Here is a 26,152-nt window from a genome sequence, read left to right on the forward strand (position 1 = left end):
GACTCTACTCCCTCACCTCCTTTAATTACACGCCCACTACCAGTCACCTCTTCCAAACTCTCTCCTTCCCCGCACCCGTCAGCGCAATTTGCTATGCCATCCACCGCCGAAAAAGATTGGACCTGACCTATTCAGCGTTCTCAAACCCCGGCGCTGGAACCTGAATCCTCACCGTACGCCATGATGGTGGCATCGTCGAGGGCAGCGCCGGGGAGGCGCCAGTAATCGGCACCGCGTAATCAGTCAGGCCTCCGTGCGCTGCAGTCCTATCCCGTCAGAAGATGGTCAGTTCTGAAGTCCAGCCAGAGCTGTGGGGTGACTGTCCGGGCGCTCCTACTAATTAATTAATCTCCAGACTGCTCCTTTCTCTCGAAGAAAGCGCATCGAAAAGGCGTCAGCTCAAGTCCGGCCAGCAGTGAGCCCTTGTGACGTAATAAGACAGCAGCATCACGAGGTAATAATGATTGCTCAGTCCGGACCGGTAAAGTTTCTCTCCTCCCCGGACCAGCCGACTCTTGGCCAGCCGTCGGGCAGTGTCGCAAACTCGGGAAGGACATATCGGCCCTCGCACGTGCTCTCCTGGCACTTCAAGTTGCACAGCCCGTAGAGGTTGCAATAGCACTCTGCGGCCGACGGGCAAAAGACGGCGTCTTTGCCAAATATGACTAGTGCCATGTGTCGATGAGCAAGAGAAACCAGAACAGGAACGAGCTTTACAGAGCACTCACTATGCCACATATATTCAAACACCCTCCCAGACAAGTCATCGGCCAGCGGCGTCTGCAGCAGCCAATCCCTCCAGCGGACGTAGTCTTCCCTCGGCCGAGCACGGACGGCCTCGCGCGAGACGGCAAACTGCGAGCAGCAACTGACGCCGACCTTCTCGGGGACCTGAACGCCGGGCATCAGCTCCTCGAACGCCTGCTTGAAGATCTCCTTGGTGGTGAGTTTGCGGCCGCCGTCGCCGGCGGGGGCCGCGTCGGCGTGCGGCGCGATCTCGACGGGACAGCCCAGGATCCAGATGCAGCGGAGGTTGGCATAGCCCGAGGAGCGGACGTAGCTGAGGTTGAGGTTCCGGAGCGTCGGGAGGGCATCGTAATCCGGGTCGTCGTTGTGCCAGGCAAAGCGGGAGGCGTGCATGAATACCGTGACTGGCGTGAGATTGTCGTAGTTGTCGATAATATGACTGGATTTTCAGCCGCGGATTTTTCTCGTGGTCAGACAGGACTCTCAACTGTGCTTCGTCTCGTAGGAACATCAGGTAATTAATCTGCACGAACCTCAGATACACCATGGCCTCGCGGCCTTTGTTCTTGGGCACCGTGAGCTTTGCGGTAGGCTCATCCACCACGTAGACGCTGCGCGACCAGTCGGGAAGATGTCGATGCACCCAAGACGTGTCCTCGCTCCGGAGGCTTGCGACAACAATCCCGACTTCTGGCGGTCTCTTGATCAGCTGCCTGACAGAGGAGGACCAGCCTCCCCATTGCCGGTGTAATTGAAAAGCGAGAGCGAGCAGGACAACCAGCGGGACTAGAATCAGCGGGATCCGTTTCCCTGAGTAATAAGAGTGCTTCGATGTGGCGGCATCGGCACCGACTCGAAATCGAGGGAGGCGAGGAAAGTGGTTCAAGGTCGGTATCTTCATTGCAAACAATGGGGCATGGGATTCTGAATTGATTTCAGCTCTCATCATCATCATGTGAGGGGTGCAGTTGTGAAGACTGGAGAAGAGAGAGGAAGAGGAAGGAAGAATTGTTTGATTTAATGTTTAGCCCCGGGCATGAGGAAGGTAGGGAATAGATGGAGGAAAGAATAATGGGTTGAAGGGCTGAGGCACACAGCCAACGACAAGCCTGGGAAGAAGCCAAACGAGTGTTGCGCGACCGCCCGCACATTCCTGAGCGAAACCCGACAGTATATTATGCAAGCCAATGCCGACCTGCTACCAACAAGCCGCGGCGCTGAAGTAACAGCTCCCGCGCTCAGAGTTTGCTAGGCGGTAGTTCTATGAGCGCGCGGCAAGCCTCCGGGTATAATTGGTCGAGCCGGCGAGTGGCTTGGCATTGGGGGGTTTCATATATGTACGCGCCGAACCATACGCCCGGAACCGCTCGGCGGGCTTGGTCTCCATTATTATCCATTCAACAACAACACGCTTTTTATACAGTGCCAGATTGTAATTGGCAATTTTTGCGTCTTTGACCTGTCTGTTTCCGGTGCTGACACGAGGCCCAACATGCGGTACGGCCTCGAGATATTTCTCCGGTCGCCATCACCGTTTTTGCTCTCACTGATGCTGAGATCTCTTCCTCCTCTAATTATTGCTACAAGGACGACAATCCATTGTGGGATACCAACAGAAACGCTGTTGCACAAGAACAAAGTTGTGTTTTCATATTCATCCTTCTATTGCCGCGAACCACGAAGAGAGATGCCGCCAAGCTCCAGCTTGCAATACGCAAATACTTCGCTCTCCCTTCTGTTCGGGAGAGACCAGTGCTCCGATGTTTTTGGGTCGGATGCAAGTGATGAGATCTGCAGTCCGAGCCAAACCCTCTGCTGTAAGGAAATCAAGGGCGTCCCCGTTCCGTTCCAAGCCTCTCGCGCTAACCCACTCTCCAGGCGTTCGACGAGGTCAAGAATATCCTGCCTGCCACCAATCCCTAGGCAAGGGTTGGTGCTGCATCGGAAAGTGTGGATTTTGACTTCCCCAGCTCAACATTTTCTGTTCGCTTATTTGTTAAGCCCGTGACGGCATTACCTAATTACATACATACCTACCCTATGTACCTATCTACTGAGTAATTATTTACCGAAACTAACACTTATTTAAACCGTTCCCCGCAAAACAGCAACCCAACCGACAACTGCTACGTCGACCAGCCCTCCGTCTGCGAAGAGAAGAACTCGGTCCCCTGCACGTATCTCGCTGAAGGCACCACCGAGGCATGCTGTCCGCGCCTGACGAGCTGCGTAATAGACACGCCCGCGAGCAAGGAAGTTGTGCGCTGCAACATACAGTATGGCGATCTCCAGAAGGCTGGGGCTGGCCTTGACGACGAGTCATCCTCCTCCTCTGCCTCCCCGTCCTCGTCAATCTCCAGCATAGCTGCGATTAAAAGCAGTGCGATCCGTAATAGCGCGAATCCATCAACCGCCACGGCCGCGGCGACGGGCTCCACCGCACAGGCAGCTTCCACCTCGCGCACCGCTGGCCACGCGGCCGGGACCGCCCTGCCGACGCCACCTCCATCAGGTACAAACTCGCAGAGCCAAGGGACGTCGGGACTGGCGCCGACAGCGGGACCGGGGCTGATCGCGGGTGCTGCCGTCGGCGGGACGCTGGGGTTCGTGGCCTTGCTGGTCTTGGGATACCTCTTCCTCCGAAAGCTGCTCAAATTGAGGCAGCAAGGCGGCGGCGGCGGCGGCGGCGGCCGTGGCCATCCCCACGTGCCGCAGGACGCGCCCCAACTCCCCCCGTACGGGTACCACGACTATTCGCAAGCGGCGGCGGTGACGACGACGACGACAACGGTTGGCCCGCCCGGGACCTATGTGTGTCCGGAGTTGTCGGCGGACACGGTAGTCGACGTGCTGGCGAAGCTTCATCACCAGCCAGCCGAACTACCGGCTGCGAAGTGACATGGGGGAGAGGAGGTGTCAAGAGCAACCAAGAAGGGAAATCACTGTTTTATGGGTTCGAGATGTGCTGCAGCCAGGAAGTGTTGATTGGCGAAAGGCTCTTGGAGAAGACGGGGTTTGCGGTGTATCTATAATTCACTACTGTATGTTTTTGTTATCATGTCACCTCCAGGAGCAGCGAAGGGGGTGGGAGACTTATGTTCACAAGTTAAGAGCTTCAGTTCGAGGAACACTTGCAACAAATTGCAGGCTTCTATATCAAGGAACACACTCGAACAGGGTCATTGCTCTGAATAAATCAGACAGGGTGTCGTTCTCGGAAAGCAAAAGAGCATGTTCTCGAACTTCATTACCTAATTAGGGTGCTGCGGCCGAACGGCTACTGCAACGGAAATTCGCCAACTCTGACAGATATACCCCAGACAACACAGGGAAGCCCAATGTGATGTTGCCATCGTCTCGAGAAACTCATCATCCTACTAGGAAAGTCCCCTCCTCCTTGCTCGTGAAGAACCTCATTGCTGGTTCGCTGACGTTTCTGATGCAGCCAAAGAAATGTGTCAACAGACCTAATTGGCGGCCGAGATAGCTATGCATCCAAAGTATGTCACGGCAGAGCGCTTTGTAGCTGCTCGCCGGTTGTGCCACCAGCCCGTCCTACGAGACGCGTGGGTATCGTTCTCTACAGAGCGGCTCAGTTGGGGTGCTCGCTCCGAAGACGTCCACGTCCATTCTCATCTATGGCCATGTCCAGAACTTCCTGGCGATCAGAGTCTTCAAGGGGAGCATTGATGTGATTGATATGAAACAATCAGAAGCCACCATCAGAACTATTGGAGGAGGCATGCTTCGCCGCAATTAACAACACAGGAATGAAAACCAAGCAGAACAATCAAAGGTTGATCCAGCCATGGTACCCCAATCCTCACCTCTGACTTACGCGCTGAACACGTTGGCTGTGGCTTCTGTACGTGCTGATAGGGGGTATTAATAGCAAACCTTCACCCCCTAATTACTTCCCCCCGCCAACTATCCAGCTACTCAGAAAGGAAAAGGAAGAAAAGAAGAGAGAGGAAAAAAGCCATCAGCCCCTCGAAATACTAGCAACGGTCTGCCCGGCCATCCTCCGCCCGAACGATCTCCTTTCCGGCGCCTGCGCCCTCACTGTCGCCTGTGGCCCTTGTCCCTGGCCGTGGGGCTGGACGCTTCCGCAGTGGCCGGTGGCCTGGAAGGTACCAACTTGCGGATGGAGGCGGTGTGATTGTTGTTGTGGTTGTGGTTGTGTTCGATGTTGTTGTTGTTGTTGTTGTTGTTGTTGTTGTTGTTGTTGTTGTTGTTGTTGTTGTTGTTGTTGTTGTTGTCGGTGGCGTTGCTGAGGCCGTTGCTGCAGCTGCTGCAGCTGCTGCATCCCGGCGCTGCTGGAGGCCGGCCTCGACCTAATCTGCACCCTGTATGATATCCGATTGAAGGCTTCTGGCGTCGGATGGGCAGGCAGGGCGTCTGGATCGTCTGAGGAGGCGCCCACCTTCGTCATCTTCCCCTTCCCCTTCCTATCCATCCTTGTCTCGTGGTTCTTGTTGCTGTTCTTCGTCGTGTTGTTGCTGCTGATGCTGTTGGCGACGGCGGCGTGAGTCTTAGCATCCTGGGCCCCTTTGACGAGATTCCTTGGAGAGGCGGCCTGTTCTTTGGGCGGCTCCTGCGTGGCGTACATGACCGGAACCTTCTTGAATCTGCGGCAGACGCGACGGGTGGGAATTTGGGAGTCGAACCTCTGGGCCTCCAATTTGGTCATTCTAGGTGCGAGGCCGGCCATGTAGAGATCGAACTGGGTCTGCTTGTCGAGGAGGAAGAAGGTCTTGCGGTAGTAACTCAGGTTGGAGCCCAGGTTGTCCTTGTCCGTCTTCCGGGGTTGCGGGACCGCCGACTTGAGCGCCTTGCCCGTCTGCTTCAACGCCGGCTTGGCTGCGTTCGTCGCCCCGGTCAGGATCCGAGTCCATACGGTCTTCTTGGTCACATGCTCTTCCGTCTCTGGTACACTTTGTTAGCGGATGCGGCATGTAGATTCAGGAGGAGCGCCGGAGCCGGACCAATTACTTGCACCGGCTCGCCGTCAAACCCTGTTACGACTGTGCTACTGGTTTTGGCTTGGGTAGTGGTTTGGGACTGCTGCACCGGCCGGTGTTGCGGTGTACGGACTGGTTGTTTCCCCTTCGCAGCCGCCTGGTGGCCATTATCGCGGCGTGAGCTCATGATCGAGCTGGCAGATACAGATGAGGTGGAAAGAAGGGGCCAGGCAAATGACCCCTATCGGCTCGATCGAGCTGCTTGATGACTGACGGCAGGTCTTAGACAAACTGTGGAAAGAGAGTGGCGACGTCCAAGAGGGACCAAGAGGCCGCCGAGTAATTAGAGCAGCTCAGAGGAGAGAGCTCGCGATATATGTTCCTATGGCGTCTCCATTTCTCTTTTAGAGGAAAGAAAATCGAATAAATTATTAATTAAATGAAAAGCACACGCTTCCGTCCAACTCCGGAATTCCGGTTTAGGATGGATTGTTTTTGGGTTCGAGGCATCCTCGGCGACCGGCTTGGCGGCCGCGAATTGTGGGGCTCACGGTTTTACACTCCGCCCCGGCGCCCGGCGGCCCGGTCGGTCTCGCCCGGGACCCGGCCCTTACTCAGCTGTTGGCCTGCAAAAGATCAAAAAAAAAAAAGGTGGGGGATTAGGAAATCCTCCTAATTCCAATCCTGTCTCGTGATGTTAGCCTGAACAGAAACATTCGGTTCAAACAGGGTGACGAGCTACCGGATTTCCTTCACCTGTTGACAAAGACTTGATCCTCCAAGGCTCCACTTCGGGCACCGGCCTCGCTACACGGCCAATCGGCACTGGTGGGCGAAACTTAAAGTCGGATGTAGACACAGGCAGAAAGGCGATGCTCTCTCCATCGATTCTACCTCGACTAGGGCAACTATGTCGGCTTCGGAATGGCGGCGGCGATACTTCCGCCAGGTTGACAAATTCAGAACCCGCCGGCGGCGCTGGCGGCGTTAAAATTGGGTATAATTATAAGGTTGGGTAAATGGCTTCAGAAGGACCTGGCAGAAGGGAACATAGAGCGTCCAAGAACTAGTGTACAGTCCTTGAAACAGTTGAGTAATTACATGTATGCCGGGTGGCTGTGGGCCACCGTCATTTCGCTTCCCTTCTTTTCAATTGATGCTTTTCATCTCGTTCACTTTTTTGATGTGTTTCCGGGCCCAGCACCACCTTCAGCCGCACACTCATTGCGACTTGGCACCCCAGTCGTGCCCTTCAACTCCGTAATTGGGTACCGCTGTTTCAGCTTACTCTGTAAAATCGTGAGCGAGGTTACACAACTTATCGTAGCCAATCTCTTAGCGCCCGCCCCGCTACCTACCTAATTAAGCATGGGCGGCGCGGCAGAGGGTCCCAGGTTCCCGCTTCCCGCCCCGTCCGTCCCGTCCTCGACGCCATGAACCGAACCAGCGGGTCGGGTCCGGATCCGGATCCCGACGTCTACTTCGGCCAGCCCATCGTCCCCGTCATCGTCTTAACGATCGCCTTGTCAACCCTGTCCGTCGGCCTGAGGTTTTGGTCGAGAGCGGTGATACTGCGCACCGTCGCTCTCGAGGACGCCTTCATCTTCCTGGCTTGGGTTGGTTTCCTCCTTCCCCCTCCCCCGGCCCCTGAACAACCCCCCCCCCTTTCCAAATGCGCAGTATCCCATTTTCGGAGCAACTTGCCTTATCAACGAGCTCTGCTCGCTGACTTTGGTTGGTTGTTGCTTGTTACCTATCACAGCTGTTTGCGGTCGCCACCTCTCTCTGCTCTGCCGTCGGTAAGTTAGGCTGTTCATCCAGTTTTCTTCTTGACCGGGGTTTAGTTACCGCAGAACGGTGGGAAAGGACCAGGCTGACTGACTCTGGCGGTACCAACTTGTGTACCCGGCTTCGATGGATCTAATAGCGCTCAAATATGGCCTCGGACGGCAGTATGCTGCCCTCGACCAGGAGACCCGGATCAACAACCTAAAGGTGCGTTTGGCGGACAGTCACCGAGCAGCAAGCTCCCAAAGTCTGAGGCTGATGCCGCCGTTATTACGTTCTTCTTCTGGCTCGAACAGACGGGGTTCGCAACCAACGTCATCTACACGCTGAGCCTGCTCTTCGTCAAGGTCTCGATCCTATGCCTGTACATCCGGGTCCTCACCTACAACAGCGTCCGCCGGGCGGCGCAGGTGCTGCTCGTCGTCGTCTCCATCCTGCACGCCTGGATCATCGCCTCCCTCTTCACCGGCTGCATCCCCCTGGCCGCTCTGTGGGACAAGACCAAGTACGAGACCCGGTACTGTCACCCCGGGAGCGTCTACTACAGCCACTCCGGCATCAACATTTCCACCGACTTTCTCATCTTCATGCTGCCCTTGGCCGTCCTGCACCGGACCCATGCCCCACCAAGGCAGAAGATTGCCCTCTACTGCGTTTTTCTGCTCGCCTTTTGGTATGTTTCTTTTCTTCTTCTTCTTCTTCTTCTTCTTCTTCTTCTTCTTCTTCCTCGCCTCCCCATGTTCTTCTCCTCTTCTTCATTTTTCTTTGTATATTATGTGTGTGTGTGTGTGCGTGTGTTCTTGTACGGGAATCTGTCTCGGGTCGGACCACTAACGCATCGACAACGGTCGAATAGCGTGTGCATCATCTCTGTCGTCCGGTTAATCGAGCTCTTCAACATCCGCTTCATCAACACCCTGGCCGACATGACCAGGAACGCCGTCATCGTGGCCATCCTGAACATGCTCGAGGTCAACACGGCCGTCGTCTGCGCCTGCATCACCACCATCAAACCCGTGCTCGCCCGCTTCTTTCCTCGGGTGTTCGCCTCCGACCCCGTAGGGAGCGCGACCACGACCGGCGAGTCCGAGGCCTGGAGCGGCGAGCTGGGCCGGGCCCGCGGCCGCCGCCCTCCGGGCCCCGATGATCGGCTTGTCTATCATCTCGACGGCGCCATGGCGACGGTCGGCGACAAGACCGAAGAGCCTTCGCGCGGGGAGGCGGCAGGAAGCTGATAAGATTTCTTGGGATGTGATCTGGAGATTAATTATGACGTTCGGGATACTGTATTTTTTCTGATGAGATAATCACCGGTTGCTGGCCAACAACTGTAGCTAATTATACGTCTTATGACCAGATAACATACCTAAATTAATCATTCAAGGAAGAATCTTCAGCGCGTGCTTAATAGCCCCGGTATGCCTCGGTGATTCTCGGCTCTGCATTCTGCCCGGCGTTGACCTAGGGTATGTGGACGAATCGATGTTTAGAGCGAACTTGCTTGATCTTTTTACCAAAAGTATAAGAGAATAAGAGGGAAGTTCCCCATGGCACGGGTGCTTTCATCCCATCATAGGTATGGTTCCGATCGAGAAAGACCAGGCAGTTAATTATTGATGACACGCTTAACGTATAATTAGCTTCCACTGTAATAGGGAACTGCTAGTCACCCGCCGAAGAATGACCCGATAATATTCTTCGCAGCTCAGCTTTCAACTCTCGAACTCGTAGAAACAATATTTAACCCAACCTTGGGCGACAAAATCGGAGCACCGTTTAAGTCCAAAGAGTCACGACCCGAATCGGGCACCGTTCTTTGCAGTCAGCGTAAAGGTAAGGTATCTTCCTTTCTCTTTTTCTTCGTTTAGTTCCTTTGACTTGGTGGACCAAACTGTTGCTGACTTTTTCGGGGTGCCCTGTCGATGAAGCCGCCGCAGGAAGAGAAACAGCCAGCCACAGGAGCAACAGGCAAAACAAAACCAACGGCGGAGCGAACTCGGATACCATTGCAACAAGTGAACGCAAATCACAATGGTCAAGTTTCCGGACCAGTACGCACCTCCCGAAGTTTCCACCTATACCGGCTCTAGTAACTATGCCGAGTGGAAGTTCACCCTGTTCCTTCACCTTGACTGGCACGATCTACGCCCTTTTGTCGTCGACACCGTCGCAGCCCCGGCGCCGGATGCCACCGACAAAGAACGGCTCGCCTACAAGCGCAAGAAGATCATGTCATACGCCATCTTGCGCGATTCCGTTCGGGACTGGCTCGAGAAAATCTGCACGTACTACGAGTTTCACTGGTCTGGGGACGGCCCGAAGCCGGGCTGTCATTGCATGGCACTGTACGATCACACCTATAATGCCAATAGCTTATGGCAGAAAGTCCACGAGTTGACCCGGTTCCCCGACTCAGACGACGAGTATTAGAGGAGCCGACGACAACTGTTCGTGCTCTGGTGGAGTGCACAATCCAATCGCATTTTGGGCCCTGGTTTCGCGAGTTGATTGGCTTCATTTACCTGCCTGTGCCATGGTGGACAACGAGCACGAGATTTCGGACCTTGCATTCATCTTCTCAGGAATACAGTGGCCTCATGGACATTGTGGAGAGAGATTTTTTTCCCTTATGCAGGAAGAAAGGGTGGAGGTGGACAGACTGACTCTGCACCTGGACTGGTTTGCTGCTTCTTAGTCTCAGAATAGCAATCGAAACATGTCCCACAGACATTCATTCCAACACCTGAACCCAAAAAAGTGGCCTTGTCCGGGTCCAGAGAGCAAGGTACGAGGATGGCGAGAAGTCACGGACGCCAATCCGATCTCACCAGCGGCACTCGACTGGTATTGTTAACCTGGAGAGCTCCACGTTTAGTCGAGTACTTGGCAGGCTTAAGTCTGTCGTATAATTATAGGTTTACATCAAACTCGGCAGTCAAGGAAATGCTACCATACTAGCACCAAGGTAAACAAGGAATAACTTAGGTCTGTCTCTCTGTTGCTTAGATCGGAAGGGAGAGCGATCTGTAGGCTAGCCGTGTTCTCTCAACAAGCCACCCCCTTTTTCTTCCTTTCTGTGTCCCTCTTTCGCTCGCTCTCCCGGTGACGTCGAAGTAGCCCGCCCGCACAGGGGGCGCCTTCAGGCCGACCTTCTTCTCGATAAATGCGGCCAGATCGAACCCTAACGTCTGGCCGACCTGCTCCCGCGTGACCGCAAAGTCGGCCCCCCTTGTTTCCACAACTTTGGATCCGAATATGATCTCCAGTCTGTCCTTGACCTCGGGCTCAAAGCCAACTGGCGTCTGCGCCGACACAATGCCAGCCAGGAGAAGTGCGGACGAGAGAGTAACGCCGGAGGACAACATGGCGGCGATTTTTTGGATTCTGACGATGGTACCACCGAAGAAGGATGACTGGAAGCGCTGTAACGGAAACTTCGAAGAGCAAGGCGTTGGGGCACTTATAATATATATAACTAATGTACGTTCTGCTTCCTGCAACAGGCGTAATATATGTCCGCGTAAACAAGGTGCTTTACTCCCAGCCTAAAGTAGTGTGCCAAGACGATCGCGATTGTTTTCGCTAATTATAATTGATTCCATTTCTAATTACCACCGGCAGTTTTGAAGACTCAACTAATGCAATGGAATCCGCCGCATAATCTTTCACCGCGGTCGATGCCACGTCTCTGCCATGGATTGAACTTCCGTACTACAGGGAAGCCTGTGACTTCTCCGCTCTGTCTCGCTCTCGCCCTCAGAGTTGTCGACGTATCCTCCAAATGTAATCTCACATCAGTGAGACGCCTACCACGTACGACCATACCCACCAGAAAGCACGGCATCCCGTCCGCTCTGCCCTAGTTAAGCTGGTGAGGGTCCAGGTAGTAGTTGGGTCGGTGACGACCAGCGAATGCTGGATGTTGTACGTTTTTCTCTTTTTTGGTTTATATGGGGCTCTCATGGGTGGGTCAATCGGGACACCTCCTGCCTTGCACTTGTACATACATGCATAATCACATATAAGAGGTACCTATTGGTAAAGCCGTATATCACAATAATAATGATGTTTGCCGTGTCTGGCTCAGGCACTCCTATCGTATACGTGCGGGTCTCACTGTTCGAGCTCTGTTCACACACTATTCCGTACAGGTGTTCATAGACAGGTGGCTTAGAGACCTTAAGATACTCTTACACATATCTGTAGCTTCATTGTTTTTACGATATGTTCCCGTGAACTCTCGTGACCCTCCCGAGTGCCGTTCACGACAGCTACCTAAGGTTCTTTTGGTCTTATCATATACCCATGTGGCTTGAGTCTTATCAGACATCATGGTCAGGAGACATTATACATGTAATTAGTGCTTCTCTACGTTAGTTACGCAGGGAATGATTGTACGGACGCTGTGCTGGAATGGAATTGTAGGGCTAACTAGAGCCAGATCTATGCGTTGTCGTAGAGAAGTGACACGCTTTGCGGATTCTTGGCATGCCTTGGAGGTGCATTCGGCTATTAAGCTCACCCACGACTGGATGTCTGAAATGCCCGTAGGGTGTCAGAGGCTTAAAGGGTATCCGTAGTACGGAACACCACGTAAGATCCTTCAGGCAGCCGGAAAGAGCCCCATCCCACCCCATGGAGCTGACAGCTCTTCTCTGATCCTAACCCAACCAAGTGTATTCCCACGACACGAAGCTTGAATGGGCGGCAACCCCTCATGAAAACCTGCGGCGAGGTAGTATGCATACCAATATGTATGTACACCACAGGAAAGGTACGGAGTAGTAGTCGCCGCATCAAGTGTCAATGCAGTGATCGTGGTGTCGAGTCCGGCCGAGTAAGTATGGAGTTACGCATCCTCGCCATCCCGGGCGTCCAGATCAACCACATCGAGGCCCCGCAGATGACGGACAGGGGCGTCGAGATCAAGTGGATCGAGCACAAGACCGACTTCATGCGGCTGGCCGCCCTCCGCGAGTTTGGCGGCGTGTACCTCGACGCCGACGCGATCCCGCTCCGGGACATCGCCGGCCTGCGCAACAGCGGCTTCCATATTAATTAACGTCATAGGCCAGCAGCTGTGGCTGGCGGTGTGGGCGACAAACTACCTCAACAACGGCGTCCTGATGGCAGTGCCGCGACGCGCCGGCGTGGATCAAGGACTGCGAGAAGGAGAAGAAGTCGGCGGCGGCGGTCGGCCACGGCACGAGATGATGGGGCCGGTCGTCGGGAGCACTCACGAGATCGACTTTGCCAGCTCGTACGTCCTGCACGCCTTCGACAGCGCCCTCGAGAGGATCCTGGGCAAAGGGAAGGAGATCGACGTGCTGTACGTGCTGGACCGGCAGAGCAACTAATTATGTGAGGGCCGTGTGGCGGGCGAATCATCCCGATGCACGAGATTCGCTGATGTGATTAATTAGTGCTTCTCACTGATTTTTTTTTTTTTTTTTGTATTGTCAAAGAGAAAACAAATCAATCGAAGGCCCACGGCCTTCATCTCCTGCTTCGTGAGCCGTTCGGGGCAGCCGCGGAGTCCCTCACCTCAAGTAGCTCGGATATCGAATTATTGTTGGGACGTTGAAAAAAATTCAATCTAAGCGGGAGAGGATAATGTTTAGTTTCCTCGATCTTTGGAAGCAGAGAAGGCGGACACGATTGGACAAGGGTTAGGGGACTGCAGGGCCCATGCAACTCGAGAGTTTGCAAGAATGATGCACTGCGGGGCACGCAGCGCGAACTGCCGCTGCTCGCCGCCAAAAATTTCGGGGACAGTTGCACGGCCGACGTATTGGGATTGCACGGTCCACGGTCAAGCTCAGCAGTGCCACTTCAACTATTCGAAGGGAATTGAGCCATAACAAGCAGCACGTCATGGCTGGCACATCCGTGAAGAAGCGCTCATTCAGCGACGGCCCCAAGGGCCGCGCACAACGGCCGACCAAGAAGCAGAAGAAAGTCGCATCATACCACAGCAGCTCCGAAGACTCGGCAAGCGACGACGAGGGGGGCCCCGTGCCCGCTAACCTGCTCGACTCGGACGATGAGGACCTCGAGAATGTCGAGGTCGACGATGGGGCATCAACCGCTGATTCAGAATCAGACTCCGGCTCCGACTCGCTGTCAGAGCCAGAAGCAGCACCAAAACGGAAGACCCAGCCAGGAAAACAAGAACGGTTTGTCGCCAAGGACGCCCCTTCATCCGAAGAAGACGTCTCGTCGGACGAGATCGACAAAGAAAGAGAAGATGATGACGATGATAACGATGATGACTCGGACGACTCCGACGCAGCGAGCCACAGCGACGCCTCGAGCGCGCGGCAGCAGCGCGGGGGCGGCAAAAACGCGACCAAATCGAAACGCAACGACCCGACCGCCTTCGCGACGTCCATCTCCAAGATGCTCTCGTCCAAGCTGCCCGCCTCGCGCCGCGCGGACCCGATCGTGGCCCGCAGCGCCGCGGCGGCCGAGCAGGCGCGGCAGGCGGCGGACTCGGCGCTCGAGGCCAAGGCGCGGCGGCGGCTGCGCGAGCAGAAGCGGCTGGCCATGGAGAAGGGCCGGGTGCGCGACGTGCTGGTGGCCAGCAAGACGCGCACGCTCGACGTGGCCACGGGCGAGATCGTCGAGGTGCCGGACGAGACGCGGCCGGGCGAGCCCCGGACGACCGAGGAGATCCTGGCGGCCGAGCGGCGGCTGCGCAAGACGGCCCAGCGCGGCGTCGTCAAGCTCTTCAACGCCGTCCGGGCCGCCCAGGTCAAGGCCGCCGAGGCCGAGCGGGCCGCCCGGAGGGAGGGCGTCATCGGCGTCAAGAGGAAGGAGGAAAAAGTGGCCGAGATGAGCCGGAAGGGCTTCCTCGACCTGATCGCGAGCGGGGGGGGAGGGTTGAAAAAAGGGGGACTGGAGGAGGCGTGAGTGTGAACCTTCTTTCGGTCGTCGGGTGACCATTGGGGATGGTTCGGCGTGCCTGGGTCTCATGTTTCTTTCCTTTCGATTTCCCTTAAGCTCAGACGCAGCAGAGCAGGGTCTCTGGTTAACTATGTACACAGCCCCGCGTCGGGGCCTCCACTATCGTACATGTATGTTGTACATTGCATGCATCCTCAATTCTGGGGATGCCTCAAGATGCCACCGAGCCATATATGAAGGACAAATGGATGAAGCAGGACCTCAACCGGCTGTTACTTTTTTGGTATCTCCTACATAATCTCCATGACCCATATGCATCGCGCAAAAAAAAAAAAAAAAAAAAAAAACAACGCCAGTCGTAGGGAGAGGGAGAGGGAGAGGGAGAGAGAGAGAGAGAGAAGAAAACGTCCTCGTGCTCGGTTCGCCCCTCACTTAAAGTCGCTCGACTGCAGGTTCCTCGTCATGGACGGCAGCTTCACCCGCAGGCCGTCAAGCTCAGGCGTCATGACCACCTGGCAGCCCAGCCGACTTGTCTCTTGTAGCCCAAACGCGAGGTCGAGCATGTCGTTTTCGTCGTCGTCCGGCTCGGGCATCTTGTCGTAGTACTCCTGGTCCAACACGATGACGTGGCACGTCGAGCAGGCGCAGGAACCGCCGCACGCGCCTTCCATCTCCAGATCGTTCGCTTGGGCAATGTCCAGCAGGTTGTCGCCCTTGGACACGGCAAACTTGTGTTCGACGCCCTCCTTGTCGACGAAGGTGACGTAGAGCCTGGGGGACGGCGGGTCAGCGGCGCGAAGGTCGCATCGTGGGAACCATTGGGAGACCGTACTCCTCACCGGGCTTTGGGGGTGTGATGTGGCCGTGGGAAACGGCGGGAGAGGCTGAGAAGGTTCGTCGTTGCGCGCGCATCAACGCCGGCGACCGGCGCGCGACGGCTTGCACGACTCGGCTCGAATTTGTCGGCCGCGCAGCGGCGGAAGCTTGAGTGTAGCATCGCACCCGCCTCCCAATAGCTCCGGTAGTGAGTCTCGGGGCGCGCCTCAGGGTGGGCAGGGCCTGCGCGAAGAGTTTGGGTGCCGACATCTCGACGGGTGTCGTCTCTGGCGGGAGGCGATAACTGGGGCGGGCTGGAAATATTTGGAGAGGGTGCAACAAGGGTGCAATGCAAGAAGCTCCAGCTTAAAAAAAAAAAATAACTAGCAGGAGCCCAAAAAGCAAACAACCTCCTTTCTTTGTGCTGCTGCTGCAAACCGGAGTTGAGCAATCACACCGCTCCTCGCTGCGCCTCTTGTTCTGTTGGCAATGCTGCAGGCGATAGATTTTCTCGTCAAATTCAGTTACATGTCGTTCTAGCCTGGAAATCCGATACTTCGGGAACCCTGGAATATCGGCCGAAGCGGTTGCTACATCCGATGTCTCCACCTACAAAAATTGATGCACTTCGGCGCCCATGCGAACGGCCATCAGCCATCAGAACCCTCGCTTATGCAATATGCAGTGCGTGACGCATGGGCTGCCAAGCACCGCTCCAAAGATTTCCACCTTATCGCCAAGCCAAGCAAAGCCCATCTAAACTTCAAACTCGTCATGCACGTGCAGCAGCTCGATAATCGCCGCTGAGGTCAACCCAGAGCTGTCTGCCCGCCTCGCGGGGAGAAACATATAAAACGGTCCGTTCGCCAACGTACCATGGTACAAAGGACAGGATGGCGAACCACAACGACGGGGTCAATCCCCTAAGACCATACTACATCCCGCCCTCCATCGGCGAACCACCCGAGCCTCTGCCCACTCCCGGTCCGCGCGCATTTTCCCAAGCCAACTCGACGGGCAGGTATGCGTCCAAGGCGCGCGACATCTTCTCCGACATCGATTACAAGGACTACATTGCCGAGCCGTCCCCCTCGGTAGTACAGACGGTCAAGGAGGTGCTGGACGAGTTGCTATGGAAGTACACGTCGGTCCTGATGGCCCAGCCGTTCGAGGTCGCCAAAACAATCATGCAGGTCAGGGTTCAGGACGACCTCGGGGGGTTGGAGGCGGCGGCGGCGGCGGCGGCGGCAGCAGCAGCAGCAGCAGCGGACGACGCCAGGCAACGACAGGCCAGCCACCGAATCAACATGTATGACGAGGTAAGAGCGAGAGCACCGTCAAGGAAGCGCTCGGCATATTGACTGATCCGTTCCAACTCTCGGCAGGCCACCCTCGGCGATTCGGATTCGGATATAGACGAATCCGCTTTCTTTAGCTCCCACCAACCCCGAACACCATCTCCTACCCTCCCCCGCTCCAAGCGGGCGGGACATCCGGCGTCACCGTTACCATCATCACCCAAGACCGTACCCGCCCACCAGCTCGCCATCCGCACCCCCGACTCGGTCCTCGAGGTGATCGCCCAGCTCTGGCAAAAAGAAGGCGCCTGGGGCGTGTGGAAGGGATCCAACGCGACATTCCTCTACTCCGTCCTGCAATCCCTGCTGGAGAACTGGTCGCGCAGCCTCCTGAGCGCGCTCTTCAACGTCCCCGACCTCGGGGTCCGGCAGGACATGGATCGACTCGTTGACATAGCCTCCCCTTACCCCTGGGCCTCGCTCTTCGTCGCCGCCACAGCCGCCGTCGTGACGGGTCTGATTCTCTCCCCTCTCGACCTCGTCCGCACCCGGTAAGCCCCTTTTTTTTTTCCCTCCCTTATATTCCTTTCTCCCTTACATTCTTCCTCCCCCTTGACAGCCGCTAACGTTGGAACCACCCCCTTCCAAGCCTAGTAATCACGTCCACGGCGTCCAAGCAGACCCGGCGCACCCTCTCCACCCTGCGCAGCCTGCCCTCCTACCTCTGCCCGTCCCCGCTCGTCCTGCCGACCGTCCTGCACTCCCTCGTGCACCCGCTCCTGACCCTGTCGACCCCGCTGGTGCTGCGCACCCGCTTCATGATCGACCGCGAGCTGGCGCCCGCCACCTTCTCCGTCGCCAAGTTCTGCTCCTCCACCGTCGCGCTGCTGCTCAAGCTGCCCCTCGAGACGGTCTTGCGCCGCGGCCAGGTGGCCGTCCTGCGCTCCGAAGCCTACGTCCGCGCGCCGGAGGGGCGGCGGGGGGCGGCGGGGGGCGCGGCCGGCCCCGGGAGGAGGCCGCCGGACGAGAAGCCCGCGGCCGAGCTCGAGACCATCGTGCCGGTGGGCGGCTTCAACGGCCTGTTTGGGACCATGTACTCGATCGTGAACGAGGAAGGGTCGCATGCGGTCGCCGTCTCCGGCGCCGGGAAGCCCGGGGCGAGGAAGGGCAGGGCTGGAAGCGCCAGCAACGGCAGCGCGAACGTGGCCGAGACGGTGTACCGGAGGGGCCAGGGCCTGGATGGGCTGTGGAGAGGGTGGAAGGTCAGCTGGTGGGGGCTGGTCGGGCTGTGGGCAGCCGGCGTGTTGGGCGGCGGCGGGGATGGAGAGTTCTAAACCACCCGCCCCCCCCCTTACTTTCCCTCCTCCTCTCCTCTTTCCCACTTGGAGGAGTTGGCCCTCTGCCGTCATTCTCCTCACACTCTCTCCTTATCATGGAGGCTCAGTGGGATGGTTTGTACACCAAGAGGAAGTGTCGTGTTTGGATGAGATGAGGCGAGGTTGCCGGCCTCTGTGTTCCTGACAAAAGAGAGGGGTCGACTGGTTCCGGGCGTTTCCTATCAGGGCGGTATCTCTTTTTGCGTCATCTCGGTCTTTGTTAGTGATTCCCCGCTCACGATTTGTTATGGCATCCCGGCCTCGGGCTCGGGTTTGTAGCTCTAGTTAGGCGCCTACGTATGTACAAAAGTTGGGGTCGATAAACGGATAATACAAGTACGGCTTGGTTAGCGCTGGTACTTGGAAATGTTATGCAAATCCATGCTGATGTGAGCACCCGCCGTGGGAACTGCTTGGCGCCCGGGCGCAAGACCACACGCATCTCTGCCCTCAAGCGAAGGCAGCCTGGCAAGGCGAATACAGCACCTAAACTGCAAAGGCGTATCGAGACATCTTATGAAGCGAAAAGGGCATCAGACCCAGCCAAGTGGTAGACACCGTACAAGAATAAAGCTCCGGTATATACACGATCATGCAAAAACTATGTACAACGAAGCTCCCAAACCTAAGATGTGTGTAGCTACATCCCAATCTCGAACTACATCACATCATCATCATCATCATCATCATGAATCCCTTTCTCGCCGGCAACGATCTCCCTTACAAACACTGGGAATACCACTCGTTGAGGACCGAGCAGCTCGAGCCGGGGGCGCACACCGTCGGGCCCGTCCATCCGTTGCCACCACACTGGCCGTACTTGGTCTGCACATCGCCGGAGGGCGGGGCGGTGGTCTGCGCGGCGCTGGTAGTGGTCGTCCTCAGGGTGGTGCTCGGGGCGGCGGAGGTGGCGGCGGTGGTGGTGGCGGTAGGGTTGGCGCCGCCGCCGCCGGGAAGGGTGGCCGTGCCGGTGGCAGTGGCGACCGACGTGCTCTGGGCGATCGAGCTGGCGGCGCCGGCGATGAGGGCCGGGCCGGGGACGGTGTAATCCGGGGAGGAGACGTAGGGGTTGAAGAGGATGCCCGGGTCGGTCGCCTTGTACAGCGAGGTGCCGGCGACGCCGCTGGGCAGGTTGCTGCCGCCGCCGGTGACGCGGAGGTTGATGCACTGCGGGTAGGCCTGGGCGCCGTTGGGGCTCTGAGCACCGTGGAGGGCGATGATCTCGTGGCGGAGGACGTAGTTGCCGGCCTTGAGGTCCGACGGGATCTGGACGAGCCAGCTGTTGCCGTTGGCGCGCAGAGCGTCGGCGGCCCAGCGGCCGGCGGCCTTGTCGTAGCCGGCGCCGTCAATCTTGAACCAGCGCAGCGATGACTTGTCGACGGTCTCGCAGTCACCGTTGCAGGCGGCTAGGTAGTCGATGACGGGGCCGATGTGGGATTCGGGCCACTCGGGGGTCCAGACGATGTTGATCTTGTCTCCGGCAGCAACGGTAGCGTGGCCGCCGCCGGGGGTGGCGCTCTTGTGGCAGATGATATCTGGCGTGCCAAAGCTGTTGGGTTCAACGAAGCCGTTGTCCTGATCGGCTGCCGTCCAGCCGATAACTGTTGGCGGGTTGGGCTGGTACCAGTCTGTCGTGGGGTCGTAGTTCCTGTAGTAGACACCGTTGACGATGATGTGGCTGACATGGCCATGGGCAGCGACGAGGGCCGCGCCCGTCAGGCCAGCGAGGAGGGCAGAGGCCTTGGACATGTCGATTACGTTTCCAGAACCAGTCAAGAGACGATGGTATGGCTTGGGACAGACACGGGTTGTGGGCTGACGGTCGACTGGTGAAGCTCCCGGGTCTCCGGCTGGGGTTCCAAGTGACCCTTTTATAACCAGACCAGGTGTGAGCCACTAAGATGCCTGCCAAGTCGCGGCACACTGCAGTGTCGTCAACCAGGGCCATGGCCGCCAACCGATGGAAACAGACACGAGCCGGGATATCGGAGCGGCAAAGGCGGGCCACGAGATGAGCAGGGCCGTCCGTCCGTCTCGGCATGCAGCCGCAGGGGTAACATGAGTGTCCCCGTGCTCGACATCATGGTGGAGGGCATGCTGCAAGGTGTGGAAACAAGGAAACCTGGGGATGTGTCGAGACCTTCCAAGGGGTTCGTTCCATGCCACGGTTCTGGGAGGGAGAGCGCGAGGCTAACGGTTGCAACATCCAAGACGGCCTGGCATCTGTGGTTGCTTGATGGAGATTCTCCCTCGGGGCACGGGCTTCTACCCCCCGTCTCTTGGAGACCTGACCGTTGTCGAGGTTGGAATTCAGGGGATCTGTGAAGGCCCGGGGAGGAGCATCGACCAATCCATGTGGTCAATCATCGATAGGGAGGCAAGGCGGTTTCCCGGAAACCGGACCTCGCGCCATTCTGCTTTAGGTAATGCGGGAGTCTTTGTCCGCTGCGGCGCAGAGCGCCCACTCGGGAAGCAAGGGTGGTTCTGGGGAAATGCAACCTTGTGTTCCAATCGGCCCCGGTTTGGAGGTCCACATACCGCCATCGGTGAATTCAGGCAAAAGGACGCAGAAGCCACCGTAACAGGAGTCAAGGGGCGGACGTCGAGGTCCTCATTTAACGACGACCCGAGCGACGGGAACCCGCAATATACTTGTATCTATTAAGCAGAGAAAACGGGTCGCCAAGGACGCAATACCGACTTGCAGCGGCTCGGTAGTAGTGAGAGATGAGGCGCTCGGTTGCTGAGCCGGTTGGTGGAAGAGTGGAAAATGCAAGAACGGAAGAGGTTGGTTGATCTTGATCGGGGCCGCCGTGGCGCGCCGTCCCATTGCCAGTGCCAAGGCCCCCGCGAGTCCTGCCAGTGACTGCCTTTTTTTTTGGGGGGGGGGGGGGGGGGGGGGGGGGGGGTGGGGAGGGGCGGGCTGCTCAGGACTTCCAGAAGGGGAAGGAACGGCCGGACCCGAGATCCATTGGTGGCATACCAAGCCGCACGCTACCTCTTGACCAAGATTTTGCGCTCAGTCACCGAGAACTACAAATGCTAGCGTGGGAAAATGACCACTGGCGTCACCGGCTTCGCAGACGAACAAGACTACTCTGCGGAAACTCGGGACGAACTCCAACCGCCCCGAACGCCAACCTTTCGCTGACAAACATGTGACAAATTCTTTGCGGGCAGCCCGTAGGTCGAGTCTATCAGTCAACGGAATTTCCTCCTTCCTCGGCCATTGCGCAATCCAAGAAGTGCAAGAGCTCAACCGACCCTCCCAAGCGACGCGACGTGGCGTTGCAAGAGATGACCGCGACCTCACGAGGTGGAACTCGATAACGAAGGTAGCCCGCGTCGGACATGCATACATCAGACATGCACACGAGGGGAGCTATCCGCACGCTTGTGTTGAAGCCGCCGAGTGGCGACCCAAGCGTATCGCACCCTGAGCCCCCGTTCGCTGTCAAGCAAGGAAACTCGCCTCGCCCAGACAGGATCCCGCTCGAGCGCCGTCATATCCTCCGTATTCAATGCCAATACACGTTCAATGCCGGGAGCGGTCTGAGTGTGGCGGGAAAGTAGTGCAACGGCACGCCTCCGGCCTACAGCTGGGTGAAGCTCGTTCCGGCCAAGGGTCCCCCCCTGACCAGGCATTTCTTGAAGGACGACGTCCTGGTCTGTTGGGGACCATCGTAGTCCCACTCGGCCGCCATCCGTGGTGAAAACACGGCCTCTGAGGTAAGGAAGGCGGCGGTTAAGCTCTTGCAGGCCGGCTCCCAGCTTCTCGACCGCGTCCGGTGGGTTGGGTGTCTCGAAAATGAGAAACAAGCTTGTGTGGATGATACCGGGCATACAATTATTGGTCAAGCGGCGACAGTATGACCGTCCGAGTCGGAGACGAGGCCATGGCGCTGGAGTTGTGGGCGCTGCCCGTTGTCATCAACCTGAAAGCTCAGTGAACGACCTTGCTTGAATTGGGGGTTTGGATGAATACCCGGGTAATTAATATGCTTGCTGCAAGGCAGTAAGACCGAGATAATGTGGATAAATATCTTCCTCTGAATCCACTATTATCTCAGGGAGGCCGAGTTATTATAGTCCGCTCACGAGTCTCACACTCCCCTAGTGTCTTAGGTGAGGTACAGACTACAGTAATACCACTAAGTGGTCGGTCTCCCCGTCAGCAGCCAATGATATCGTTATTAACGTCGGCAAGCAACCTGCCGATTGACTCATTGGCCACGTAAATCATCTATAGTTGTTGTATTTGAGGAGTGGAGAACCGTCCACAGTTAGTTAACCACGACTTGGTGAGTATCATACATTCAGCGATTGAAGCTTTCGAACTTGAGACAAAAAAGTGCAACAACCAGCTTGCGGGATGGAAAGGCCCGCGTGGTTATTAATTAATACTGGAACTCCTGCCCGACCAGCTTCTCGCTCAGCTTCCATAGCCTCTCTGCTTCGACAGGGCTCGTGGCCCACGGCTTGACCGGGTCGACCCAGGGATCGGCAATATGGGAATCGAGGAGGTAATCTCCGTTATGATCTGTTCCTCGGTCAGGATCACCGCATGAGACAGTCCCGAGGCAGAATCAAGTTGAGGAAGTTGAGGGAAGAGGGGAGAGGGGAGAGTTACCTTCCAGGCTGGGATGGAAAGCGGCAAAGACGTAGGTGGCTATGCCCTGGTCGATGTTCTTAAACTGAAAGCCAGTATGCCAGCCCTCTTCGTTCCCCAGGGCCCTGTCTAGAGCTTCTACGGAGGCCGTTAGACACAGCTAAGTTTCACATGTATATATATATATAACGTGCCGCGTCTGATAAAGGATGCGAGAAAAAAGAAGGGAGAATAATCAGAAAAAAGAATAGGGGGAGAAAGTGGGGGATGTGGTAGGTCGGGAATTGTGTAAAGAAAGAAAGAAAAAAAGTTGGACATACGAAAGCCGGCAAATTCACCCCCATCCCAGTCCAGGTGGGGGCCCAAGTTAGTCCCGCCGATGGCGCCGGGATGCACGCTGAAGGCGCGCAGGCCCTTGTGCCCGAGTTTCTCGGCCAGCGAGACGGCGAGCAGCATGTTGGCCGTCTTGGACTGGCCGTAGGCGTGCCACTTGTTGTAGTTCTCTCCCCCCTGTTTTCAGTCAGCCTCTCTCTCTCGTGTCTTGTCGAAAACAGAGAGGAGGGAAAGAAATCAAAAAGAAGAAGAAGAGAAAAAAAAAAAAGGAAGACGCACGTGGAAATCCAAGTCACCCCACCGGATCGAGCTCAACCGGTGGCCCGCACTGCTGACGCTCACGACCCTGGGAGCGGGAGCGGCGAGGAGCTTGGAGATGATGAGGTTGGTGAAGAGGAAGTGGCCGAGGTGGTTGGTGCCGAACTGGCGCTCGAAGCCGTCGGCGGTGGTCTCGTAGCGGTGGAGGGCCATGATGCCGGCGCTGTTGACGAGGACGTCGATGGCGGGCACGTCGGCCCAGGCGTTGAGCTCGGCGGCGGCGGCGCGCACGGCGGAGAGGGAGGCGAGGTCGAGCGCCAGAAGGCGCGTGCGCACGTCCGGGCGGGCGGCGGCGACGGCGTCGGCCGTCTGCCGGACCTTGGCGAGGTCGCGCCCGGCCAGGATCAGCAGCGCCGGCCCGGCCACGGCGATGGCGCGCACGAACTCGGCCCCGAGGCTGTTGGGCGAGACGCCCGTCGTCAGGATGACCTTGCCGCGGATGTGCGGGGCCAGCTCCTGGACGAGCTGAGAGCCCGTCGTCTCGAAACCGTACTTGTTCTGCCCGGCCATGATGGAACTGGATCGTTTGAATCGCCAAGTACCGGGTGGGTAACTACGTAACTAGGTAATTAATTAGGGCAGAAGGCCAACTGCAATTCATTGTTACGTGCTACGTCATCTAATACTCTGTGAGTGAGGACTAACTCGAGTACCAAGAAGAAATACTAATAACTACAAGCGCTAATTGCCTTAATTATCTTGGGTTGGTACGGTAATTAATTAGGTAAACAGGTCGGTCAATGGATTCTCAGCAAGGCCCGACTCGGTTTGCCTTCCTACACTATTTTTGATTAAATCAATTACACGTTCCCTCCTCCCCTTTGATTAATACCCCCAGCTCAGAGTCCCTTGACCACCTTGGGCAGCAGCACCTTGTTGAACTCCCACAGGACGGTGGAGAAGCCGGCGGAGAAGGCGGCGCCGGTGTAGAAGGTGTTGCGGCGGCCCTGGAGGGAGTAGAGCTGCTGGATGAAGCCGGCGCGGAGGTCGGCGGCCGAGACGCGGGCGTGCATGGGGCCGTGGTCGGCAAAGATGGCGTAGTCGACGCTGCTGCCGCTGGGCGCGGCCGGGAGGGTGCCGGCGGCGATCATGGCGTCGATGGACCCGGACAGGAGCGCCTGCATGATCTTGGACGTGTCGGCGGCGGTGCCGACGGCGGTGAACTGGAACAGGTCCTGGGTGTCGCCGACGTAGTCGATGCGGCCGACCTGGGGCGCCACGGGGAAGGCGGTGTAGTTGAGCGAGGCCGCGCCGGTGGTGCGGCCGGTGTAGGCGTTGAGCGTCTGCAGCGCCGGGTGCCGGAGGATGCCGGCGTAGACGGTGGTGTATTGGAACTTGGACAGGATCGTCAGCTCCGACGGGTCGAGGTCGAAGGGGGCCATGTTGGCCAGCGTCGGCTCGATCGAGACGAGCAGCCGCTTGGCCTCGACGCAGGTGAGCTTGCCGCCGGGGCCCCTCACGGTCAGCGAGACGCCCTTCTTGGGGCTGCGGGCGTCGTAGCGGGTGGAGGAGACGACGGTGCTCGAGTAGAGGACGTCGTCGGCGAGGAAGTCGGCGATGCTCCCGAACAGGTCGTACAGCCGGCCCGAGGCGGGAACGGCGGCGGCGGCCTGGCCCAGCAGGGCGCGGACCATGGGGACGCCCGAGGCCTGGATGACCCAGAGGGTCGGCACGTTCATGGTGTCGCCGAGGCCCTGGGCGGTCGAGTCCCAGATCTGGGGGACGGCAGCCTCGAGGTTGTACTTGGCGACGAACTCGCCGAAGGGCATGAGCAGGTCCTCGGGGATGGCGCCCGGCTCGGGGAAGTTGAAGAAGCCCGGAAGCACCATGTCCTCGTACTTCTCGAGCACGTCGAGGTACCTCTGCAGGGCCGCGTACATCTCCTCGGTCGCGGGCGCCTTGTAGCCCGCCACGGGCAGCCCCGTCGTGAAGTCGATGTACTGGGCCGTGTTGGGCGTGAAGGACATGGACCCGCTAGTCGACACGTTCATGCGCTTGGGGAACTCGAAGCTGTCCTTGTACTCCATCCAGGCCTGCACCCCGACATTGATGTCTTTGCCCGTGACCGGGTCCCTGTAGAAGTTGGTGTGGCCGCCCTGGGGGGGGGGGGGGGGATGGTCAGCAGAGAGCACTAATTATAATTACAGAAGACAACATCCGAGGGAAGGGAACAACAAGGGACTCACCAGTCGGTCGGCCTTCTCGACGACCACAACGCTGTAACCATTGTCGCGCAGCCAGACTGCAGCGTGGGCACCGGAGGCACCGCCACCGATGACGGCAACGTCGCGCACAATGGTGTTGGTGCACTTGCCGCCGATCGTAGCGGCCGCCGCTGTCGCCGCTGTCGCCGCTGTCGCCGCAAGGAAGCCGAGGCTGACCCCGACACGCACGAGATGCTGCATCTTTCTCTCCTGTCTATCACTTCTGTTTCTCACTCTTCTCTCTCTTACCCTCTCTTACTCTCTCTCCCTCTCTCTCTCTCTTCAACAGAGCGTTGTGCCGTTGCAGGTGTGCTGGACTAAATGAGTGACGGATAAATGAGCGGAAGGGACTGCGAGTGAGTGAGCAAGCAGATCCCGGAAAAGAACGGTTGCAATGCAGCGCACAGAGTCGCGCGGAGGAACGAACACCTAACCGTTAGGCCTTCTAATAATAATCAAGAGGAGGAGGGAGGAGAGAAGAGAGAAAGAGAGGGTCAACCTCTCCCTTCCCCTTTTGTTGTTTCCCACCCACCGGGTCCAGATTAGGCGTAGTCCGGCTCATACTGTTACATGCCGGTCTTGGAAGCAGAAATTACCTACTACATAGTACTAGTACGTAGGTAGTTACATACAGAGGGCCAGCTTAGTGTACATCCAATACGTCGGTACACTACCGAGTAATCGATAGGCATTTGGACTTAGGCCAGGGGCTGCTTATCTTCAGCCACTTGCACAGCCAGCACCCCTAATATTATAATCCGTATATACAAGTATAATTAATAATAGATAACCAAGT

At 57.3% G+C, this 26,152-nt stretch overlaps 13 protein-coding genes across 13 annotated transcripts; 6 read left to right on the top strand and 7 right to left on the bottom strand.

Annotated features, from left to right (window-relative positions):
* Positions 1-468: 468 nt before the first annotated feature.
* P884DRAFT_203114 (uncharacterized protein) lies at positions 469-1,648 on the bottom strand (the record flags this gene model as incomplete). Its single annotated transcript, XM_069438479.1, has 3 exons — positions 469-665; positions 729-1,186; positions 1,281-1,648. The coding sequence occupies 3 exons, from the start codon at positions 1,646-1,648 to the stop codon at positions 469-471; spliced, it is 1,023 nt and encodes a 340-aa protein (XP_069296606.1).
* Positions 1,649-2,182: 534 nt separating this feature from the next.
* On the top strand, positions 2,183-3,965 carry P884DRAFT_260985 (uncharacterized protein). Its single transcript, XM_069441513.1, has 3 exons — positions 2,183-2,564; positions 2,626-2,695; positions 2,856-3,965. The coding sequence occupies exons 1-3, from the start codon at positions 2,240-2,242 to the stop codon at positions 3,643-3,645; spliced, it is 1,185 nt and encodes a 394-aa protein (XP_069296607.1). The 5' UTR covers positions 2,183-2,239; the 3' UTR covers positions 3,646-3,965.
* Positions 3,966-4,729: 764 nt separating this feature from the next.
* On the bottom strand, positions 4,730-5,895 carry P884DRAFT_278511 (uncharacterized protein; the record flags this gene model as incomplete). The annotated part of the gene is made up of 2 exons (XM_069443191.1): positions 4,730-5,673; positions 5,733-5,895. The coding sequence occupies 2 exons, from the start codon at positions 5,893-5,895 to the stop codon at positions 4,730-4,732; spliced, it is 1,107 nt and encodes a 368-aa protein (XP_069296608.1).
* Positions 5,896-7,622: 1,727 nt separating this feature from the next.
* On the top strand, positions 7,623-8,731 carry P884DRAFT_203337 (uncharacterized protein; the record flags this gene model as incomplete). Its single annotated transcript, XM_069438495.1, has 3 exons — positions 7,623-7,703; positions 7,793-8,169; positions 8,353-8,731. The coding sequence occupies 3 exons, from the start codon at positions 7,623-7,625 to the stop codon at positions 8,729-8,731; spliced, it is 837 nt and encodes a 278-aa protein (XP_069296609.1).
* A 796-nt stretch (positions 8,732-9,527) lies between these two features.
* On the top strand, positions 9,528-9,926 carry P884DRAFT_270671 (uncharacterized protein; the record flags this gene model as incomplete). The annotated part of the gene is made up of 1 exon (XM_069442370.1): positions 9,528-9,926. One exon carries the CDS (start codon positions 9,528-9,530, stop codon positions 9,924-9,926), a length of 399 nt encoding a protein of 132 aa, XP_069296610.1.
* A 394-nt stretch (positions 9,927-10,320) lies between these two features.
* P884DRAFT_300719 (uncharacterized protein) lies at positions 10,321-10,861 on the bottom strand (the record flags this gene model as incomplete). The annotated part of the gene is made up of 2 exons (XM_069444795.1): positions 10,321-10,332; positions 10,604-10,861. The coding sequence occupies 2 exons, from the start codon at positions 10,859-10,861 to the stop codon at positions 10,321-10,323; spliced, it is 270 nt and encodes an 89-aa protein (XP_069296611.1).
* Positions 10,862-11,922: 1,061 nt separating this feature from the next.
* Positions 11,923-12,944, top strand: P884DRAFT_292911 (uncharacterized protein). Its single transcript, XM_069444187.1, has 2 exons — positions 11,923-12,483; positions 12,575-12,944. Exons 1-2 carry the CDS (start codon positions 12,214-12,216, stop codon positions 12,851-12,853), a joined length of 549 nt encoding a protein of 182 aa, XP_069296612.1. The 5' UTR covers positions 11,923-12,213; the 3' UTR covers positions 12,854-12,944.
* Positions 12,945-13,370: 426 nt separating this feature from the next.
* On the top strand, positions 13,371-14,408 carry P884DRAFT_203110 (Rrp15p-domain-containing protein; the record flags this gene model as incomplete). The annotated part of the gene is made up of 1 exon (XM_069438478.1): positions 13,371-14,408. The coding sequence occupies one exon, from the start codon at positions 13,371-13,373 to the stop codon at positions 14,406-14,408; it is 1,038 nt and encodes a 345-aa protein (XP_069296613.1).
* A 395-nt stretch (positions 14,409-14,803) lies between these two features.
* On the bottom strand, positions 14,804-15,728 carry P884DRAFT_226059 (2Fe-2S ferredoxin-type domain-containing protein). The gene is made up of 2 exons (XM_069439639.1): positions 15,235-15,728; positions 14,804-15,173 (listed from the first exon to the last, which is right to left on the bottom strand). Exons 1-2 carry the CDS (start codon positions 15,486-15,488, stop codon positions 14,831-14,833), a joined length of 597 nt encoding a protein of 198 aa, XP_069296614.1. The 5' UTR covers positions 15,489-15,728; the 3' UTR covers positions 14,804-14,830.
* Positions 15,729-16,104: 376 nt separating this feature from the next.
* On the top strand, positions 16,105-17,850 carry P884DRAFT_292913 (mitochondrial carrier domain-containing protein; the record flags this gene model as incomplete). Its single annotated transcript, XM_069444188.1, has 3 exons — positions 16,105-16,537; positions 16,604-17,067; positions 17,166-17,850. Exons 1-3 carry the CDS (start codon positions 16,112-16,114, stop codon positions 17,848-17,850), a joined length of 1,575 nt encoding a protein of 524 aa, XP_069296615.1. The 5' UTR covers positions 16,105-16,111.
* Positions 17,851-18,612: 762 nt separating this feature from the next.
* P884DRAFT_203398 (glycoside hydrolase family 61 protein) lies at positions 18,613-19,641 on the bottom strand (the record flags this gene model as incomplete). The annotated part of the gene is made up of 1 exon (XM_069438503.1): positions 18,613-19,641. The coding sequence occupies one exon, from the start codon at positions 19,639-19,641 to the stop codon at positions 18,613-18,615; it is 1,029 nt and encodes a 342-aa protein (XP_069296616.1).
* A 2,648-nt stretch (positions 19,642-22,289) lies between these two features.
* Positions 22,290-23,662, bottom strand: P884DRAFT_278517 (uncharacterized protein; the record flags this gene model as incomplete). Its single annotated transcript, XM_069443192.1, has 4 exons — positions 22,290-22,432; positions 22,523-22,639; positions 22,822-23,011; positions 23,114-23,662. The coding sequence occupies 4 exons, from the start codon at positions 23,660-23,662 to the stop codon at positions 22,290-22,292; spliced, it is 999 nt and encodes a 332-aa protein (XP_069296617.1).
* A 329-nt stretch (positions 23,663-23,991) lies between these two features.
* P884DRAFT_203180 (fumarate reductase/succinate dehydrogenase flavoprotein-like protein) lies at positions 23,992-25,557 on the bottom strand (the record flags this gene model as incomplete). Its single annotated transcript, XM_069438484.1, has 2 exons — positions 23,992-25,248; positions 25,339-25,557. 2 exons carry the CDS (start codon positions 25,555-25,557, stop codon positions 23,992-23,994), a joined length of 1,476 nt encoding a protein of 491 aa, XP_069296618.1.
* Between the last annotated feature and the right edge of the window lie 595 nt (positions 25,558-26,152).

Source organism: Thermothelomyces heterothallicus (assembly GCF_042370625.1).
Source record: "Thermothelomyces heterothallicus CBS 202.75 unplaced genomic scaffold P884_scaffold_15, whole genome shotgun sequence".
Classification (NCBI taxonomy): domain Eukaryota; kingdom Fungi; phylum Ascomycota; class Sordariomycetes; order Sordariales; family Chaetomiaceae; genus Thermothelomyces; species Thermothelomyces heterothallicus.